The 20887-nt window shown below is 36.0% G+C and overlaps 1 protein-coding gene across 3 annotated transcripts; it reads left to right on the top strand.

Moving 5' to 3' along the window:
• Positions 1-4480: 4480 nt before the first annotated feature.
• On the top strand, positions 4481-20028 carry plcd1b (phospholipase C, delta 1b). Of its 3 annotated transcripts, XM_067453852.1 has the most exons (16): positions 4481-4722; positions 6779-6931; positions 7973-8131; positions 11354-11582; positions 11675-11804; positions 11916-12144; positions 12316-12517; positions 12686-12830; positions 12991-13143; positions 15508-15654; positions 15750-15909; positions 17543-17659; positions 17752-17930; positions 18047-18179; positions 18262-18411; positions 19312-20028. In XM_067453852.1, exons 2-16 carry the CDS (start codon positions 6886-6888, stop codon positions 19401-19403), a joined length of 2271 nt encoding a protein of 756 aa, XP_067309953.1. In that variant the 5' UTR covers positions 4481-4722; positions 6779-6885; the 3' UTR covers positions 19404-20028. The 3 variants fall into 3 exon arrangements, with proteins under 3 accessions (XP_067309953.1, XP_067309954.1, XP_067309952.1); XM_067453853.1 differs by lacking the exon at positions 6779-6931 and having other exon boundaries at positions 4482-4722; positions 19312-20027; XM_067453851.1 differs by lacking the exons at positions 4481-4722; positions 6779-6931 and adding an exon at positions 7156-7359.
• Positions 20029-20887: the final 859 nt, after the last annotated feature.

The following is a 20887-nucleotide window of genomic DNA, read 5'->3' as shown; positions in this document are numbered from 1 at the left end:
ATTAAAAAAAATATTAAGCAGAAAATTCAGCATTGCAACAGGAGTCATGAAGTGACTTCATATATTTCACGGTAAATTATGCAGTGATTTGTTTTTTTTTTAAATCACAAAAAATACTGTTATTTACCTTTTTTGTGAGTTAAAACATTTTTTACCGTGAAAACTGTAAATTGACATTTCCAGAATTTCCTGGGAATTTACTTCACATTTTATGTATTTTTGTTGAAATAACTTTTTTTCCCTATTTATTTTATTTTATTTTTTATCAGTTATATACATCAGAGTTTTATGTTAAAATCCCATTTCCACAAAAGTTGGGACATTTTGTAAAATGCAATAAATTCAAAAATGTGTTATTTGTTCGCTCTCTTGAACATTTATTTAACTGTCAAATGTAAACAATTATTTTGATGGCTGCAATCACACTCCAAACAAAGTTGGGAAAGAGGCATGTTTACCACGGTCTCACATCACTTTTCCTTTTATGTACACTTTTTAATCATTTGGGAATTGAGTTGAAGTTTTGCAAGTTGAATTTTTGCCCAATCTTGTCTGATATAAGACATCTGCTCAACAGTCCTGTGGCCATCATCTGCTTCTCCTTTTCATGATGGGCCATACATTTTCAAAAAGAGACAGATCTGGACTGCAGGCGAGCAGTCAGACACATCAACTCTAAAGGTTCTTAAATGGTTGAATGAAGAAATGGTCCATGAAGAACCTTTAGCCAAAGAACATTTCCATTGCACAAAAGGCTCTTTGTAGTGTAAAAAGGTTCTTTAAACTATAAAATGGTTAGAAAAAAAATGGTTCTTTAAAGAAACTTTCACAAAATGGTTATTTGGGGAACCAAAAAATGGTTCTTTTATGGCATCACTGTGAAAGCCCATTTTTGGTTCTTCCTGGCACCTTTATTTTTAAGGGTGTATGGTGCAGACAGAATCTATGAAACCACTCTGTCATGAGGCCTGGCATTGTCTTGGAAAGATGTCATCTTGATGACAGTATATGTCTCTATACAATCCCAATATATGCAGAAACATCAATGGTACCTTCACATATATATATATATATATATATATATATATATATATATATATATATATATATATATATATATATATATATATATATATATATATATATACAAGTCATACCGTTTGCACTACTGCAGCCCCAAACCATGACAGATGTGTGTTTTTGCACCTGTCGCTGATGAAAGTCTGGATGGTCCCTTTCATCTTTAGTACCGAGAACTCAATGCTCGTTTTCCCCAAAAACATTCCACTGTCTTTTGGACCATCTGAGATTAGCTCGGGCCCTGAGGATATGGCGACATCTATATCTATGCAGAGAATTGATAGCTATCTCCTTGCATATTTAAGTTGCAGTTCTTGATCCAGCGTCAGTGGCAGACTGTGTTAACTGACAACAGTTTTCCAAAGTACTCTCGAGGCCACGGCTGTTTTTAATACAGTAGTATGACGGATTCATGCAATTCCATCTCACGCACATTCAACAGAGAACACATTCATTTCTCTGGAATTCATGAATCCTTTCACAATATTATATATGCAAATAATATATGCTCCTTATATACTCAGTCACGATGCCCTCACCTATTACAAATTCACCTGCTTTACATGGATATTCTATAATTTTTTCACTTTTATTTTGCCTCTGTCCCAACTTTTTTGGAGTGTGTTGCAGCCATCAATATAAAAATTGTTTTATAGTTACAAAATACAATTGAGATGATCAGTGAAATTGTTGGAAATCTTTTCTTTGTACTTTTGTCAGTTAAATAAATGTTCAAGAGAATTAACAAATCACAGATTTTATAGCATTTTTAAAAATGTCCCAACCTTTCTGGAAATTGGGTTTCACATCTTGTTAAATTAATGGGTTTTAATTGTTTGTTTGTTTTTTCAAATTTTGTTAAATGAATGTAATGTCATGTGTGTCAAAGGTACAAAACAGATATTAGTTTAGGTTAGAATATAAAGTTAGTTACTGTAAAAAATGTATAATACAATTATGGAATCCACAGCAACCAGTTTTGTTTTTGCTTTTTACCGTAAATGTCAACTGAATTTTTTTTCAGTGTGTGTGTATATATATATATATATAGTGTGTGCATATTTCTATAAAAATTATCATATTCTATTTTTTTAGCCAGTCAAAATTTTTTCAATTTTACATGTGTACGAACATTAGTCTTTTTTATTAAATATGTTAAATAATCAGCCTATTGAAGCCAAGGCATCAAATGCTGCCTTCTGTCTGCATTCTTATCCTCGGCCCCTTCAACATAGAGGTGGATTTGGGGAATAAGGCCTCTCTTCCTGAGGCTGCAGATTGGCCTAATGTTAAAATGCACTCATCCCAGAGCTGACACGGCTTGGAGGGTAAGCCAGCCATGAATGGGACTGCTGATTGGCACAACAGCGCACAGCTATACGCACTACTGCGTGACTATTGTTGTAGGAAACAAGCAAAATCATACAGTGAGTGTGACAGATGACAAGACATTCACAGTAACTTCCTAAAATGTCTGAAGAGTTGCACATGGATTTACATTGCACTGTTAAGTATTTGTCTAGGCAGGTATCTTTGATATCTAAGATCTCTGTCTGTGAAGGCATTCACTCTGCGTGACGTAGATCGCATGTCGACAACAGGATATAATGACAGGCAACAGGTTATTTTTCAAAACCTGCATACTTTAAAAAAAAAATAGAAAACTTACAGCATACAATAAGTACGTACAGCATTTTGTCTAAGAATGTATTCTCACAGATCACCTGATCACTGGGAAGTAACTGCGGTCACGGTGACTTGCTGGCTTTCTTAAAAACAAGCAACACTGCTGTAAGGTTTGCACTTTATTGGAGGGCACTATATTTGCACATATTTTACACCATAAATATTTTCACATATAATTTTTTCTAAACCTGAAAAGGACTTACATGACATACATGACATTAATCATTATGTATTGTAAAAATCTGAAATCTGCTTAACCCTCTGGGCTATACATACTCGTGTTTGTGATTTTCTTCACTAGAAAGGTGACATAAAGTACAATACTCTGTTCAGTTTCTGAGGAAACACTGAGGGCTTGAAGACAGATGGCATTACTTAAGTTCAGTAAGAAGGTGAATAGTACTTGCGATGTTTGTATAGAGCAGATGTGATGTTCTACACTTCATTTGTGTCCCATGCTGTAGCCTAAAATATTACCACAGCTCGAGGAAAACAATCACAAATCGATTCATATGACATTTGTGAAATTGAAGTATACATTTAATATATTTGTCTTTTTCCTTTTAGACAGTTGGTCTCTTGGCCCAGCCTGGTTTACCAGGGACTGGTCAATTAATAAGTTCCCTTTTAACAATCTCAGAAATGACCTTACAAGCATGTCATTTTGCATTGCCAGTGGGCGATTGCATACGAGTCAAAAGGCTAACGTCCATAGAGGCTTGTTCAGAGAATAGGATTTATATGTCTTGGAATGTTTGTTTTATTCTCAGCTGTTATATGAGAGCTGCATTGAGAGCATTTCATTTTGTCAGTAAAATGAGTTCCTTGATCGCTATCAGTCCGCAAAGGAATTCTTTGACAAAGGCGATCTTTAAACATCTCCAGCCACAAAGAGAACTACAATCATGTGAAATGCTAATCAGCACAGACCCAATAACACCTGGATACGTGTTCCAAGGTTTATATATGTTTGAAGTCAAGAGATAATCATTTAAAATAATACTTTTATTAGAAATAATATAATTTAATCATGTATTAGAAAATAATGAGTTTTTTTTCTGTAATAGCCTCCATGCATGAATGATATCAGATTTAGCCCAATATATTTTAGTGAATCTTCACTACTCTTTAATTGGATAAAAAATAAAAATCCACCACTCTCCTTTGAATTTAAATATATAGGCCTAAGATAACTAATCAAAACCAAGAGATTTAAAATATCACTGTTGCAAGGCTACAGGAAAAAACTTTTTATTGTGCAATGCAAACTCAGTTTAAGGTGCATATAGCCTTAAAAAGTTTTAGGCCTATGTATTTTTGTCCAAAGCAAACCCCACTCAGCAACGCAGTCTTTCTCTTTGAATCCCTTTAAGCAGATGGCCTTAGTATCTGTTAAATAACTCTTAAAATAGTTACATGACTAGCTTATTGCTTTCCAGACTATACATTATTAGGCTAGTGCTGCATGGATAGCAGATTCAATAGGCTACACTAATACAGCATATTTGCTCAACAAATGCGTAGTGTCTACAGCTCTAATTACAGGTGCAGTAGCCTATTGCACGTTTAAGAACAGCTTCTCCAAGATGAAACAAACCAAACATTCAATCTCAGTCTGGATTTGCTTTACTGCATGAGCATAATTTGTCATGACCCCTACAGGCAGCTGGAGGCACGTACAGATGCTGAACTGATCAGTGGGAGTGGCTCATCATTGGATACCTTTTACTGAGACGCTAGTACCCACAGGCAGGTAATCTCTACCTGTGCCGAGAAGACTGGAGGAATAGAGGATCCGCTCTCATTTGCGTCAGCGAGATTTTGCGACGGTCTATGTAGTTTATTTTTGAGTGTGAACTCCTAAAATCGAGAACACTGGACATATTGTGCACGAGGAGGATAACAGTCTGCTGTATTTACTAAAAATGGATTCCAACGGCATTGCTGATAAACAATGTAAGTGTTAAATGAAAACCGAGACGGAGCTCTGTTGCAGCTAATTTAAAATGATTCCGAAATGGTTGTGCGTATCACAAAAGCCAATCGACAAACATCTAAAAGTTCAGCTCGAGAGCCGTTCAGACCTGTTCACTACTGCTGCACGCGCTCTTGAGTTTCAGCCACGCGCAACTGAATGTTGACCATTACAAACATGCCCTCACGCGCTAGTTTATGAAATATTTCATTTAACGGGCTATACAAACAACACAGTGTTAAATGTATTATTTGTGTTTTTATTTGCATTTAATTTGTACACTAAGTTTGGAAATAGTTTCACAAACCACTCATTTTTGTTTTCGGTCAAGCTATTTTTGTGGATGCGTGTGATGGACGCATGAATGGGTGGTGTATTGAGTTAGCGGACATAATATGGCTGCCACACCCTTAGCAACTTTGAAGGCCTATTGTCATTTGTTGGGTGTATTTGCCCATCTTACTACAGTGCTCCAATTTTGCAGCAATATAATAACAGATTGTCTATTGAGGATGGGGCACAGGAGAGGTGTCAGTAGCCTGGAGCAACATTCCGTCTACTATCTCACATAACACCCCTTTCATTACTTCAGTTCCTGAAATGTCTGTTAAATTATGGGCTTACTTGCTCTTCTAACCAAGGCTCTGCTCATTTAACAGTGTTTTTCAGCCTTAGGAAAAGTATTCTTAAAAGTTTAACATGACACATTCAGTTTGTGCAGGGTGGGGTTAAAGAAAGCAAACACTTGCAGTGGTTCTATTGTTGTTGTTTTTAATATTTGTATTGGGCTATCATCTATCTGCTCTTACAAACCCACTGGCTCTTCCTGCTTTCAGTGAGACGCATCAGTTATTTCCCTCTGGATGACAGAGATACTGATTCAGGAGATGTATACACATCAAGCACACAGTCATATGCCTCAGGCTTTTTAAGAACCCAAATGTGGGTCATGTTTATGCTGTGCATGGAGTAAACCTGTCTAAATCTGTAAATAAACAATGCGAACCACTTTGCGAAAAACTTTTTTTACATGATTTGTTTTCAACTAGGATAATTAATGTTTCGGATAGCATAATATTTAGAGTATGTTGATTAAACCGTTCTCCCTTATTGTATTAACTGACATTTTTAACTTCAATGAAGGTGACTTTTTTTAGTTAAACCAACAATATTTTTTACAGTGTAATAGTTTGCTTTTTTTTAAACATTGTATAGATAAAAGTAGCTTGAATTGGACCTATATCAGTGTTATTTTAGTTTATATATTATTTATTAATATTTTGAATGAGCTTTTATTATTTTCTTATTTTCAGGTTTCATTATAATGTTAGAGTTAGTTTTAGTAGCCCAACGTATGTGATTTTGTCATTTTTATTAGTGTTTTTATTTAATATTTCTATTTAGCTTTATTTGAGTTTTTGTAAATTTAGTAGGTTACTTCAATTAATCTAATTTTAGTTTTTTTAGTCCTTTTATTTGCCATTGCTTAATTTAAATCTTCCTCATCTAATATTTCGTTTTTATTTCAGCTTTATTTAAATTTTTGTTTTAGTTAACAGTAACATTATTGGCGTCTACATTTAAACACCTCAAAACATATCAACAATTTTTGTACACTGTAATTAAAAAAAAAAAAGTTACCTGGTTGCCTTAATTTAGTTCATTGAAATTAAAAATTTGAGGTACTACAATGAACATTTTTGAGAATCGACAGCCTTTATCCAAATATTATTAAAAGAGTTTGTAAAAATTTTCTGATTCAATAATTTGAGTTTTATTTATTAACTTCTTTATTTAACTTTATTTATTAACTTTATTAACTTTATTTATTAACTTCCATTTTTTTTTATTTCAATAAACTAAACATTCTAAGGCAACCAGGTTTCTTACTTTTTTAAGTTAAACCAAAAATATATATATTTAAAGTGCAGTAAGAGCCCCTGTTTAATTCTGAAATTATTCTTTAGCCGAAAGCAAAATGAAGAGCTCAAAGAGGGAAAAATAAAATGGCATTAGTATGTTTTTATCTGCACGTAGCACGTGGAGGGTTATCATAAATCCTCTGGATCAAGTTGGAGTGTGGAGGGACTCCAGGGAGGCTAAACACATCAGTCTGTCAGTGAACTGGCAAATACAAACACTAGATGGCGCCATTGCTTCTGCACAGAGAGACGCGCCAAAGATCAACAGGTATTTTACCAGCTGTTACGTTTGTTTAGCATTCACGCTTTGTAGCATAATTTTATCAATTATATCCTATAGTGATATCTTTCTTTAAATATATATCCTTAACGCGCTGATTGAATTCGCCAACAAATATTGCTATTCACTGGGATCAGACTAAAGGCATCAAACACTGTTTTAGGCTATTCTAGGGATGAACTTTGGATTAGTACACGCCCCGAATCCGCAGACAAGTGTGTGAGCGATACAGCACAGCAAGTCGATGCATGGGATATGTTTGCGGCTCTTTTTTTATCGGAAACGGTATTGATTTTCTTAGCTGAAAATTCACATTATGCAGTGTGTACGAAGACAACCAGTTCGGACCAAGTCTCAAGAGTCCTTATACCGCGCGCAGAGCAAGACAGTAGCGCGCGACAACATGAAACTTCTAGGTAGGAGGATGAATATAACAATTATATTGTTTCAGTGTAATCTGAGAGCTTCACCATTCATACTTGCGTTTACAGTGTTATTCTATTGCTTATTTTAAAAAGCATACGGTTCATTGACATGCATCATCTCTAAGGAAATCTCGTAACCAGGAAGTCATTATCTGCCTCAAGTTGCCTTCTTAGATATTGTAAATAGGTCCCAGGCTCGTAAATGGAGCGAGATCACGTCACACCTATTGTTTCATGGTTGTGTGTAAATTGCTCTCAAATACACACCACGCCTTGGTAAATAATGCATTTTGTGCTTTGGCAGTGTGACCTAATATCTGCTCCTGGTTGGTGTCAAGTGTCCACAGTATGGCAGAGTCTTTTGTGTTTTACATAGAAGTTCAAACCAAATTTTCTTCCTCAGCAGTTGTATTAATGAAAGGGTTGGTTCCTTCCTCAATTGAATCACAGAGGGACAAAATAATCCTTTTGTTTGTTCTGCCTTTATGCAAAAAAAGGATGTTGTGATATGGGAAATGATCCACAAATCTGCTTCTCAAAAGGAAATAATATGAGCTTTGAATGAATGAATACATAAATGGTCTTGCCCTCGTCCTCCCCACAGGGTTGGAGGGTGACAAAGACCTGCAGTTCCTGATAAACGGCGGGGACCTTTTAAAAGTCCGTTCGGGGTCATGGAAAAAGACGCGCTACTACAAGCTGCAGGAGGACTGCAAAACCATGTGGCACGAATCCAAAAAGACCCTGAAGTCCAAACACACATGTGAGTCCTAAAATTATATGCACAGGGATGTTAGAAACAGCCCTTTATTTGCATGCACTCTTGTTCGTATCCTGCACTGACCCAAGTTGTGCTTTGTTGGCCAGAATGTGTTAGTGAAAGTCTCTCACAGAAGTTACTATAGAATTTGCTGGCTCATCCAAAAAATTTTTTGCACAATATGGGTAACATTAGTGTATAAAGTATATTATTGCATATACAGTATATTTTTCTTGTGTTCTTTAATCTCAAAGTTATTGTATCCATAATGGATACCATTATTTTGGACTACAGGTTTATGCCAACAGTATCAGAGGGAGCGAGGCCGATGTTTACTGGGTGTGGTTAAATTAATTAGATTGATATTTTTGCAGTACTTTAAATACACTGATTTATTGAACTTTTTATTTGTTATAATTGATTTATTGAACTACTTTTTACCATTCAAAAGTTTGGGGTCACAAAGAAATTTTTACGTTAATAATTAACTTTTATTCCGTAAGGACATTACATTGATCAAAAGTGACAGTAAAGGCTTTTATAATGTAACAAAAGATTTCTATTTCAAATAAATGCTTTCTATTCACCAGGGAATCCTGAAAAATAATGGACACTGCAATAGAAATGTTAGAAATTGAGACTGCATAATAAATGTTTTTAAAACTCAAATCAGCATATTAAGAAGACCGAAGTAATGGCTGCTAAAAAACTCGCAGGAATAACTTATTTTAAACCGTTTAAAATGTATTCAAATAGAAAAAGTTTTTCATTTTTCTATTTATTTATTTATTTATTTATTTATTTATTTATTTATTTATTTTTATAAATAAATGCAGCCTTGTTGACCGTAAGATACTTCGAAAAAAAGATTAAAAAAATCTGACCCCAAACTTTTGAACAGTAATAATTTGAACATAATAGTCAATGACTTTGTCTTTTGCTTTTATTAAATGTTTTTCTTTTTCTGAACAAAAATATTGAGCATCATTTTTACATGTAATTAATTAAAAGGGTATTTGAAACAAATGTTTTGCTAAATTAGTGTGCAAGTGGTGTGCTTTTGACCACTGCATATTCAAGTTATATTGTCATTTTTGTAACCAGTGCTGAAAAACGTCAGCCCTGAGGCTATGTCTAAAATGTTTGTATATTTTTCCTCATAGTATGCAAACAACCCAAGGTTTGCATACTATGAGGAAAAATATATGGTTCTAGGATTTCATCCACAGGAGGTTTAGCCCTCATTGAGACTGTGTAGCAAGAGACAATTGCCTCTAAATCGGCACCACTACATAAGTGAAAAGTAGCCTACCAGTACTTACCAGTAACATTTTTTTATAATGATAATGATGCCAGTCTTTCTGCAGTACAGTTCACATCGGTACACGTGCAGGCTACATTTTGACTTACAGAAAAAATATTATTAATAACAAGTGTGACTGTTAACTAAATAAAAAACGGAAGTATTGACTCAGGGATCAGAACTAATAAACGAATACAAGCAGTAGCACAAAGAAATACAATAAAACATTGATTATTAATTATAAGTACTTGTGAATATTAATTTTACAGAGCTTGTGAAAATTGTATAAAGCAAATATACACAGATGCAAAGCTACAGAAGTTTAGTTAAGTGCAGTGAGTGATTCCCTGCGTCCCAATGTCCATACTATCCATCCTAAATAGTATGTTATACTTATTAGATTAGAATAAACGTGTCCCAAAGCAAAGTGCGTTGAAAAGAGTATGTCAAAAGTCCCCAGATGGTCTAAAATTTCTGGTAGATTTTCAAAGTGTGCATCGGCGCACACTCTAAAGGCTGTGACTTTAAGACTGTTATATTGACACATTCTTAAATTTTTACGTTCACTTAAGACATAACCAACTGTGTTTATGTGGATATTATGTGGAAGTATTTGCTCAAGAAGACGCAAAAGAGAACTCCGCTCAGTACCGCATTAGTTCTCTTTTGCAGCATCTTACACTTAAATAGCTTTACATCACTTAAATGATTGAAGCCCCACTAAAAAGGGCATAGAACTGTTCTTGATGCAAATGCAAAAGAAATGGGATTTCAATTCTTTTGTATTATGCAAGACCTCTTCTACATATAATTTCTATATGCATATTTCCATCCAGACATGCGATGATACTGCATTTATCAGAGGGAGACCGGGGGAAAAACCTGCTTTTATGAGATGGATCTCGTCTTGCAAATTGTTTTAATAGTTTGAAGCATAAATCAATCCTAACATAAGAAGTTTAGCTTCTCAGGTCCCTCTTTCACTTTAATGATAATATTTTTAGATAGATATTTCTACCAGAAAACTAAATTAAGACTGACCAAATTTTTATTGCGAGACTTTTAGTGAATCACAAACACTTTTGTCAACAAATAAATATAAACTGATATAAATACCGGTCTATAAAACATACAAAATACATGCTCACCATTTGATTCATAATTCAATTATTAAAGGTCCCGTTCTTCGCGATTCCATCTTTCAAACTTTAGTTCATGTGTAATGTTGCTGTTAGAGCATAAATAATACCTGTAAAATTATAAAGCTCAGTTCAATGCCAACCGAGATATTTTATTTAACAGAAGTTCTCTTTCCAAGCCTACAGTGAACGGCCGGTTTGGACTACAGCAGGAAGTGCAGGGATATAATGACGACACTAGAACAGTTTGTTGACTAACCCTCTGCCCACAAGAACACGCAAAAAAGGGGCGTGGTCTTGTTGATCTCCCACGTGGAGAAGAGCGCGCATTCAGCGCTTGCATCTCCCCGTTATGGTAAGAGGCGGGACCTTTCCAGGCAAAGTGTGCAAAGCTGCTGTTCAATCACAACACGGGAAGCGCTGGCCCAATCAGAACTCGTTACGTGTTTCTGAAGGAGGGACTTCATAGAACAAGAAAATCATCAGGCCGTTTTAGGACAGAGGAAACAACCCTGTAAAGATAAGTCAATTGTGTGAAAAGTGTGTTTTTTTACAAGCGAAACATGAACTCATGTTATATTGCACACTGTAAACATAATCAAAGCTTCGAAAACACGCGAAGAACGGGACCTTTAAATCTAAACTCTGCTTAATTGCGGTACTTTTTTTGATAATGTTGAGACAGCCCTGGATGATCAGGGTCTAGGTTCAGTGGCACCCAGGTTACATATTAATTCAATTTTGTGAAGTAAACTTAAGTTTATGTATGTCTTTCTCACTCAGTCTCTGTTGAGGACATTGAGGCGGTACGAACAGGTCGGCAGACGGAGGGTCTAAGGAAATACACAGAAGAGACAGTGGAGGGTCGTGCGTTCTCCATCCTGTTTAAGGGGGGACAGAAAAACCTGGATCTGATCGCCAGCTCTGATGAGGAAGCCAAGAAGTGGATCAATGGTTTGGAGAAAGTCATCTCAAACACAAACAACCTCTCTCCACAAAAGAAAACAGAGCAGTATCCTTTCCAAACACCTGTGGTTCTGTTGAGTTGCAATTTAAGCATTATTTTTTCAAATCTGTTTAATTGTCCTTACATCAGAGCTTTAGCTGGATCTACAGTTGTATGCGTAAAGCAGATATAAACTTTGACAACAAGATGAGTCAGAATGAAGTGAAGAGCTTTCTACAAGACATCAACATTGAGGTGGATGAAGACTATGCTGAAATGCTGTTTAAGGTAATATGCTTATGCTTGTTATGCAGGAATGTAACCCAGTTTACCTGTCTATAATGTTTTCTCACAATAGATGATGACAAGAAATAACTTTCACTGTTTCCCCTCTTTCAGAAATGTGACCAATCGAAGTGTGGATTCCTAGAGGGTAAGGAGATCGAGCATTTCTATAAAATCCTGACACAAAGAGAGGAGATCGACGTCATCTATGGACAGTATGCAAAGACAGATGGTCTCATGAGTGCTGCTGACCTGCTGAATTTCCTGATGAATGAGCAAAAAGAGGATGCGTCTCAAAATGATGCCCTTCAGCTTATTGAGAAATATGAACTTGATGAAAATGGTAATGCCGCCTGCTTGTTATTCTTATTTGTAAGTTGCTTTGGATAAAAACACCTGCTGTAAACACTATCATTTAAAAGTTTGGTGTCAGTAAGTCTAGCCTAAAAAAAGGAAATACTATGAGCTTTGAAAGAATTTTTGTAATTGCATGTCTGTTTCGTTATTCTGGTAGCCAGAGCCAAACAGCAAATGACAAAGGATGGCTTCCTAATGTACCTGCGCCAGCCAGAGGGTTTGATCTTCAACCCGGCCCATAAAAGTGTTTACCAGGACATGAACCAGCCTCTCAACCATTACTTCATCTCCTCCTCTCACAACACATACCTGCTGAAGGACCAGCTCAAGGGACCCAGTAGCACTGAAGCGTACATAAAGTAATGTTGATCATTCAATATTTGAATTCATTTTAAATACATAGTTAAACAATGAAGTGCACACTTACTTTGATCATTTCTAGTTTCATTAATGAAAGCATCTACCTTTGATAAAGCATGTTTTGATGACTGAGTTTTGGAGTAGCAAGTTGCATTGTCCCTGTACAGAGCACTACTAAAGGGATGTCGCTGTGTGGAGCTGGACTGCTGGGATGGATCAGATGGAGAGCCAGTCATTTATCATGGATACACTCTCACCTCAAAGATCCTCTTCAAAGATGTGATTAAAGCCATTAAAGAATATGCCTTTAAGGTAAAAAATATTCATAAACATAAGGGATGCAAATATCTGTAATTTACCCAAGATAATATAGTGGCTGCTACTGTTTGTTTTGGAACTTGTAGAGCTTGTCCTTCTAGTGTGCGTTCCACGTGTATGTGACTGACAACAATGTAATTGTTCGCTTCACCAGACGTCTGAGTACCCTGTGATCCTGTCTTTGGAGAACCACTGCAATGTGGAGCAGCAGAAGACCATGGCTCAACACTTGATCTCCATCCTGGGTAGCGCTCTGGTCACCAAACCCCTCGGAGATCATATGCCCACAAGCTTCCCTTCTCCAGAGGTTAGTGATAGCTGGATGTTAAGACACAGTAATCCACTGAGCCATGTTATACAGATGATCATTTACAGGGATATTCAGTTGCAAGCCTATGCAAGGGATATACCGTAGGTGAAGCCAGTTATTATAAAATACAAAATAATCTGATAATCAATAATAATCTGAAAATTTAAAAAAACTGACAGGGTGCTCAGGAAGCCAGGCCCGAGACGGTTTATTTTGTTGTAATGACAGACTGTATCCTGCATTATCCTGCTTATTTCACTCCCAGTTACAAAAAAGTATTGACATGAAATATCTAGCACTGTCTAGCACAATAAAATGTTTACCGTAGTAGGGAAGACCGTTTACCATTTGGTGACCATTATGCAGGAATGAAAGAATAGTTCATAGCCATATCGTTCTCGAAAATCAAAACTTAATTTTCCGTCGGTCTTAGTACATGATGTAATTATACACATCACAACATGTAAATCGGAAAATGTTGGTGTTATTTGGTCACTTATTGAGCAGTAGGCTAGATGGAGCCATTTACCTTCAGTCTTTGTGCTAAGCTAGGCTAGCGGTGGATGCGTCAGACAGAGTTATGGCACGCACAGAGATGAGAATAGCTTATTTACCGTATCCCCCAGAGTTAGATAAGTCCAAAGTCCCAAAAAGTCAGCATGTCCCATTAAGTAATAATCAATAATACTTCATAATATTAAATAATATGCTAATATTACTAGCTGATACGATAAGCCAAAAGTGTTATTGCTGATATCCAATACATGGCAATTGCTTGGCAAAAATCGATTGTTTCTACAGCATTGGAAATGGATATTAATTTTGAGTGTTTAAAGATTACATTAAATATTTTTATTTATTTATTATTTATTTATGTATTATTTTATTTATTTATTTAAGTCATTTAAATTTTAAAAATGAGGAAATTTGGGAAAAAGGAATGCACTAAATCTATTATTTCTATATATGGATAAATATATAAAAAAAATAAAAAATAAAAAAAAACTAATATATGAACCTAGACCACAAAACCAAACGCCGAAAGTTCCACAGGTGTATTTGTGCCAATAGCCAACAGTACACTGTATGGGTAAAAAATATTGAATTATCTTTAATGCCAAAATCATTAGGATATTATTGAGTAAAGATCATGTTCCATGAAGATATTTTGTAAATTTCCTAGTGTAAAATATATAAATCTCCTTTATGACTGGTTTTGTGGTCAAGGGTCACATATGGTAAATTATATATTATGATAACTTATAACATGCATCCCTACTTTTTATTGGTTGTAATGCAAAAATATCTCACCAAAAAATGCCTTGATTGATCAATAAGAATCTAAACGTATTATAGGAAGCAATGTAATAAACCAAAATAAAGTCTGTTTGGAGTAAATGCACACATGTTGCTGTTTTACGGGCAGTTTTATTGTGACAATCAAATGCAGTTTGAACATTTAAAATACGTATAAAGCATTTTAAAAGATCAAAGCGCTTAATATAATCCAGTAGCTGTGGATTTAGACACGAGACCCACGAGTTTTTCAGCCCGTCTGAACAGGAGATGCTTTCAGGATGGAATTCTGTGTGGAATGTGTGGAATTTATGCATCTGCTCTCTATTTGAAATTATCGCTGCATCTCAGACTCGGTTTCAGTCATTTTCAATATTTCACACTCTTAAAGAAGAGACCTTCAGCTCATCAATTATGCTTGCATGTGTAAAATGAGGAAACTGCAAAGGCAGAGTTTTAAGATGTTGTTTTTCCATTTTCACGGTATTGTGGCTTTTGAAGACGATGCATTGGATTGCTATGGCAACTGGTGCTTTGCCTGCAGGCGTGCGGGTGATTATCATAGCTTACATAACATTGTTTTTCTTTCCCGCCGGTCAAGGTGTGGCCTGTCCTGGTCACTGTCACAGTCAGCAATAGAACACTGCTGTTCACCAGAGTATCATTTACAGCATAAGCTTCCTCAAACGACCGTGTTAGAAACAGCTCGTCCTGCCTGCTTCTATTACTGTCAAAATCAATATGCAGTACATGCATATGCTGCTCAGCATATTAACAATTGATATGCATTTCATCATATTCCAGCCAAATATGCAGGGACAACAGTAAATAAACTGCTTTTAGAATGCAGGTTATTTTAGTGACTCTAGTTGTGCAGAAAATACACATTTTACTTTTACCTGGGTTTAAGATAATCTAAAAAGAAAGCAACAAAAATGGGCAAAACACAAAGAAAGTGTATTCCTTTCATTGGTAGAGTCATTTTGATAAAAGTGGCTGATGAATGTAAATGTGAGCTGATGGCAGAATCAGCAGTCTCTGATTTAATGACTGTGTATTGTTTAGGAACTTAAAGGCCGGTTCATAGTGAAAGGGAAGAGACTAAACAAACTTGAGGACATCTTTTCAGACGAGTCCAAAACGGTAGATGAAGAAATTGTAACAGAGGAAGAAGATGATGAAGGTGACGAAGACCGTGAGAAGAAGTCTAGCGTAAGCTGAGTTCTGTGCTCTATGTCTAGCATTTAAATGCTTGATATCTCTTAATTTTTACTATTTATTTTACATTTACACATTTCCTAAAACAGGAATCGAAGTCGCTGAAGTTGGCGAAGGAGCTGTCTGATATCGTGATCTACTGCAAAAGTGTCTCCTTTCATGGGTTTGAGGATTCCCGGGAAAAGCAGTCCTTCTATGAGATGGCCTCATTCAAAGAGGGAAAAGCTGTGAAACTGGCAGAGGAATCAGGTGTGACGTCATGACTTGTGCTGCTCAAACACAACTCAGACTGTTAAACGCATGCATCCATATCACAGAGACTCTGTGGCACAGATTTATTGCTCCGCAAAATACAGTCATAAACCTTCATTATGTCAGATGATGGGTTCTTTTTGAGCGAGACTCCTGACTCACAACTTTGAATATGTAAAGAAGCAGGTGACCAACAGGGAAAAGAGCCCTTCAGGTTTCTTTTTCTCTCATATATTTATAAATTTGCTGGACAGAAAAAAAGTGATACAAATTGAAGTAATACAATTATCTATTGAAATATTTGAAAATATATTTTCAATGATCTATTCAAATCTAATGCAAATTTAATTTTGATTCATTCAAAGTAAAAACTGGTCATTTACACAAAAGGCAAGTTGTCGTCTAAAAGTGGTAAAAGACCTGTGAAACTTGAAAAGTGGTCACCTGTTTAAAACAGAATATACACTTATATATTGTATATATTTGTATATATATATATATATATATATATATATATATATATATATATATATATATATATATATATACAAATTACATCTTTTAAATGTATACTTTTATTACCGGGCAATATTTAGTTAGTCAAAGTGCCACCTGCTGGCAAAAGAAAATGGCATCCTTTTCACTGTAATTCACTCCCAGAAACACATTTAATAATGCAATCATGTCCCAAACATGTTGGAAACTAGCCTAGAAATCTAGACGCACCCTAGCGGCAGCAAATTTCATCTGCCCGCAAGTGTCGTCTAGGAACTCTCAATACACTTCTGACCTGTATTCTCCTCACTTTGGACGGCCAATCACATCGTGTATAGAGTATTATGGGCGGGGCCATAATGACGATGGCCGAGTTGCGTTTGCGTGCTTCTGGGTCTGGCTTGTCAGGCTAGTTTGAAACACATTAAATCATACAACACGGGGCTAAGTTGTAACATATGGGATTAACGCCACAAAACAGGAAGCTGTTGTAAGTCAGGCATACAATGTCTGATCTGCCCACCCAAACCTCACATGTTTGATAATAGTCCTGCCCTGCCCATCTACATGGCAATATTTAGTTAGTCAAAGCTATAGAAGGAAGTCTGGCACATTAAATTGACTTTGCTATATTTGACATATATTTACCCACTTAAATACATCTTGCTCACTGTTCGCTGTTTTCATGAGCCCGCCGGCTGGTTGTTGTCCTGGGTTCGAGGGCCTTTTCTTGCTGCTTGCAGCTTCAATAATGAAAATGTTTCTTGAGCAGCAAATCAGCATATTAGAATGATTTCTGAATGATCATGTGACAGAATTTTCAGCATCATTATTCCAGTTTTCAGCTTCACCATCACGAATGAATGGCAGTTTACAATAATTTCAATTAGAAAAGTGATCTTATTGTAATAATTTTGCACAATATTATTGTTTTTACTGTTTACAATATTACTGTCTAAACGGTTTACCTTTTAATCAAATAAATGCAGTCTTGGTGAGCAAAAGACTTAAAATCTCCATTTGTTAACTACCCAAACACATTCCACAGCTAATAATGCTTCTTGGATGCTAAAAAGATAAAAACCAAACAAGCATGTTCCCACAATAATTACTTTTTTTTTCTTTTCTGTCATAGCAAACGATTATATCCGTCACAATACAGACAAACTCAGTCGGATTTACCCAGCGGGATTGAGAGCAGACTCCTCAAACTTTAACCCTGTGCCTCTGTGGAACGCAGGCTGTCAGATAGGTAAAGAAGACATGAATCTGACACTAGTGAAAAGCATTCATATTTATATTTAATCAGAGTGGAGGTTGATGTTAATGTCACTTCTCCTCCAGTGGCCCTGAACTTCCAGACGCCCTGTCTAGAGATGAATCTGAATCAGGGGCTCTTTCTTCAAAACGGTCAGAGTGGTTACATCCTAAAGCCTTCTTACCTACGAGACCGAGACACTGAGTTTGACCCCATCACTCTCACCAAGGGACCATGGTTAAAAAGGAAAACACTTCATGTGATGGCAAGTGGCTCTGCAACAGGACTATATCTTTGTGTTGTTCATGTCAGCTGGATGGCTTTTTTAAAATCCTTTTATTTAACGTTACAAGTGCATTGCTGTTACTGTTTGCTTATTAGGTGATCTCAGCTCAGCAGTTACCCAAATTGAGCCAAAGGAAGTCCTCCATTGTTGATCCCATTGTGCAAGTGCAGATCTACGGTGTGCCAGCTGATACAACCATGGTGGAAACGCAGTACATTGAGAATAACGGTATAATAACCCTGTAAATGTGCTCAATCAGGACTCTCTCCAGATCAGGCTGTTGCCTAATCGCTCTCTCTTCTCTCTCAAGGCTTCAACCCCATGTGGAATGAAAACTTCCAGTTTGATGTGTGTGTGCCAGATCTGGCCCTTGTGCGCTTTTTGATTGAGGACTACGATGTCGCAACAGACAACGAATTTATTGGCCAGTACACACTTCCCTTCAACAGCCTAAAGAACGGTTAGTCCTTCAGTCTACAGTCCTGTAAGAGAGCAACAGCAATCTGCGAAACTATTTGAAATTTAGGATGTTTAGTTTTCAATTAAAAAGAGCCAAAAATAAGAGACGAGTATGTATAAGTATGCACGCTAAATACTATAACCTAGCCTGGATGCCAGCCGAACTCAGCCCCGCCCACAACATTTGAGCTCAGGCAGTTCGGTCTGGACTTGATCCGTAGAGGAGTAATTATGCCCTAACAGAAACTGTACGGACCACTGAAATTATCATGGGGGCGGGTTCTAGACGATGACGGACAGATGATAAACAGTAACGTAATCATCCACGTCATCAAAGGCGCTTGTTGAATTTGTTCTAATCCTAAACGGAGAACTTGTTCATATACATTCATATACTTTTTCCAGCGTGTGCAGAAAAGGTTGCCAAGTTTTTGCAACAAAATTCTGCCAACTATTAGCCTAAAACAAGCCCAAAAGCTTTTTGGGGGGGGTTCTCTGGAAAAATAATGGCCTTTGGGAGGTAAAATAGGTGTTATTTTGGCAAGGTTGCCTGCTAAAATTCGCATTCCTGGGTCTATATATCTCATAATTGAGGTCGGTTCAACCTGCAGACTTGTTTGAGTTCTTTTGACATTTGACAGCTAACGATATGCGTCGCTCCGTTAGTCTGATTGGTTGTAGGCATATGGGTTGTAGGTTTATCCAGTTGATATCTTTCCTGGTTCGGTTGAAATGCCCCATAAGTACAGCCCGATGGAGCAGTAACACTCATATTCTGACTAGAATTGAGTATGACCACGTCAGGCCAACGATAACTACTTTTACACTAACAATACTAAGATTTGTTGTTCATGTCATTGGTATATAAAAGGTGTATTTCTGTTTATGTGTTAAACCACAGGATACCACCATGTGCCACTGCTCACCATGAATGGAGACCTCCTTTCCTCAGCTGGGCTTTTTGTTCACATCATGGTTATGGATGCTGAATAATACACACGATGCTGCAGGTTTTAATACAGTTTAATACTCCGGACTTGTCACTATATTCAACAGCGACGATGTCCTGAAGGGTAGATGTCTCGCTTTAATTGGTCGGCAAAAAAATGAGGCAGCTCAAGTGGTTCTAGTGGGCAGGAAAAATTGTGGGAATACAGGAACCTTTCCGAAGTTGTAATATTTCACTATTATTAGTTAAATAATTAGTTAATTGTTTTGTACTTTTTATTGCTTGTAAAATGTTATACCTTTTAGTATGCCAAATGGATTACTTACTAAAAAATGTGCATTCTGAACATTGTCAGCCTTTAGTCTTAGTTATACAGAACTGATTTTTTTGTTGTTGTTGTAGCTCTACAGATTTTAGCAGAGGAACAATTTGATGGTGGAATTACAAATAAACAGGACCACTCCACCCTTTGTAGTATCTAGTAAGCTTGCATTAATTTTATTCTTTGTATTTTATGTAGTTACATACCATAACTGATTTGTCATATAAAATAAGGTACTTTTGTCATGTTTCTGGCTGTTACTGTCAGAGAACTCGTGAAATCAGTGATTCTAATGAAACACACATTGCCAACTGTATACATCCATTTAAAGGAGAAATAAATGTAAGTTATTCAAAACTGTAGCGTCAGTTCTTATTATTCTTTAATTGCTTCAACCAGAGAAAAGAGGGATGAAGAAATGGTTTTTCCAGAGTATTAAAATGGGCTTGAGGATAACAGACACTCAAACTTCAGGATCAGTCTGCAGTAGACAACGCTTGGCAGTACAAAAACATCTTGGACTTCCTGGATACAATGAATTTTTTTTTTTTAAATCACAATATATATTTAACAATGTCTGTGTTCCTAAAACAGATGGTATGATATGAAGTAAAGAAGTCATTACCATTGTACATTTGTGATATGTGACTTTTGTATAGAGGTTCTGATGCACTTTGGATCACGTCATCCTGGAGAACATGATCATGAAGTTTAATGATCATGACGTCTGGCCCACGTTCATGCAGATGAATTGCTCCTGCCATTGAAGCAATAACATTTATAAAGCACATTTAAACAATATGAACTGTCCAAAGCAGTGATCTACACAAAAAAAATTACAGGTTTCCAAATGCTAAATAAAAATAAGATTTAAGAGTATATTTAAAAATGTCCATTGAAGGAGCAGACCTCAAATTACATTTTTAATTCAATTCATTTTTATATTTAACTTTCCTTCAACTCGTTATAATTATTTGCAACTACATTTTTATTCAATTAAATGCTAAGATTTATTCATTTTTAATTGATATTTTTCAACCCTACTAATGAAGACAGTTTTAAAATATTTATTTTTTAATTAATATATATTTTAATTATTACCCCAAATAAGCACAAACAATTACTTGTATGTGGATTCAAAGAATTCAAACCTAAACTTGCACAAAAATATTCACAAGTCAAGAGGTGACATTTATTTTAAAGAAA

Source organism: Pseudorasbora parva, chromosome 9 (genome assembly GCF_024679245.1).
Source record: "Pseudorasbora parva isolate DD20220531a chromosome 9, ASM2467924v1, whole genome shotgun sequence".
NCBI lineage: Eukaryota > Metazoa > Chordata > Actinopteri > Cypriniformes > Gobionidae > Pseudorasbora > Pseudorasbora parva.
This window is presented reverse-complemented; position numbering and strand designations above follow the sequence as displayed.

What these genes read in the sequence shown, in the direction of transcription:
- plcd1b (XM_067453851.1), top strand. Translation starts at nt 7,260, where the DNA reads ATGCAGTGTGTACGAAGACAACCAGTTCGGACCAAGTCTCAAGAGTCC. An exon ending in CCACAAAAGAAAACAGAGCA is followed by an intron (nt 11,583 to 11,674) that starts GTATCCTTTCCA and finishes TCAGAGCTTTAG; the next exon opens with CTGGATCTACAGTTGTATGC. An exon ending in TTAAAGAATATGCCTTTAAG is followed by an intron (nt 12,831 to 12,990) that starts GTAAAAAATATT and finishes TCGCTTCACCAG; the next exon opens with ACGTCTGAGTACCCTGTGAT.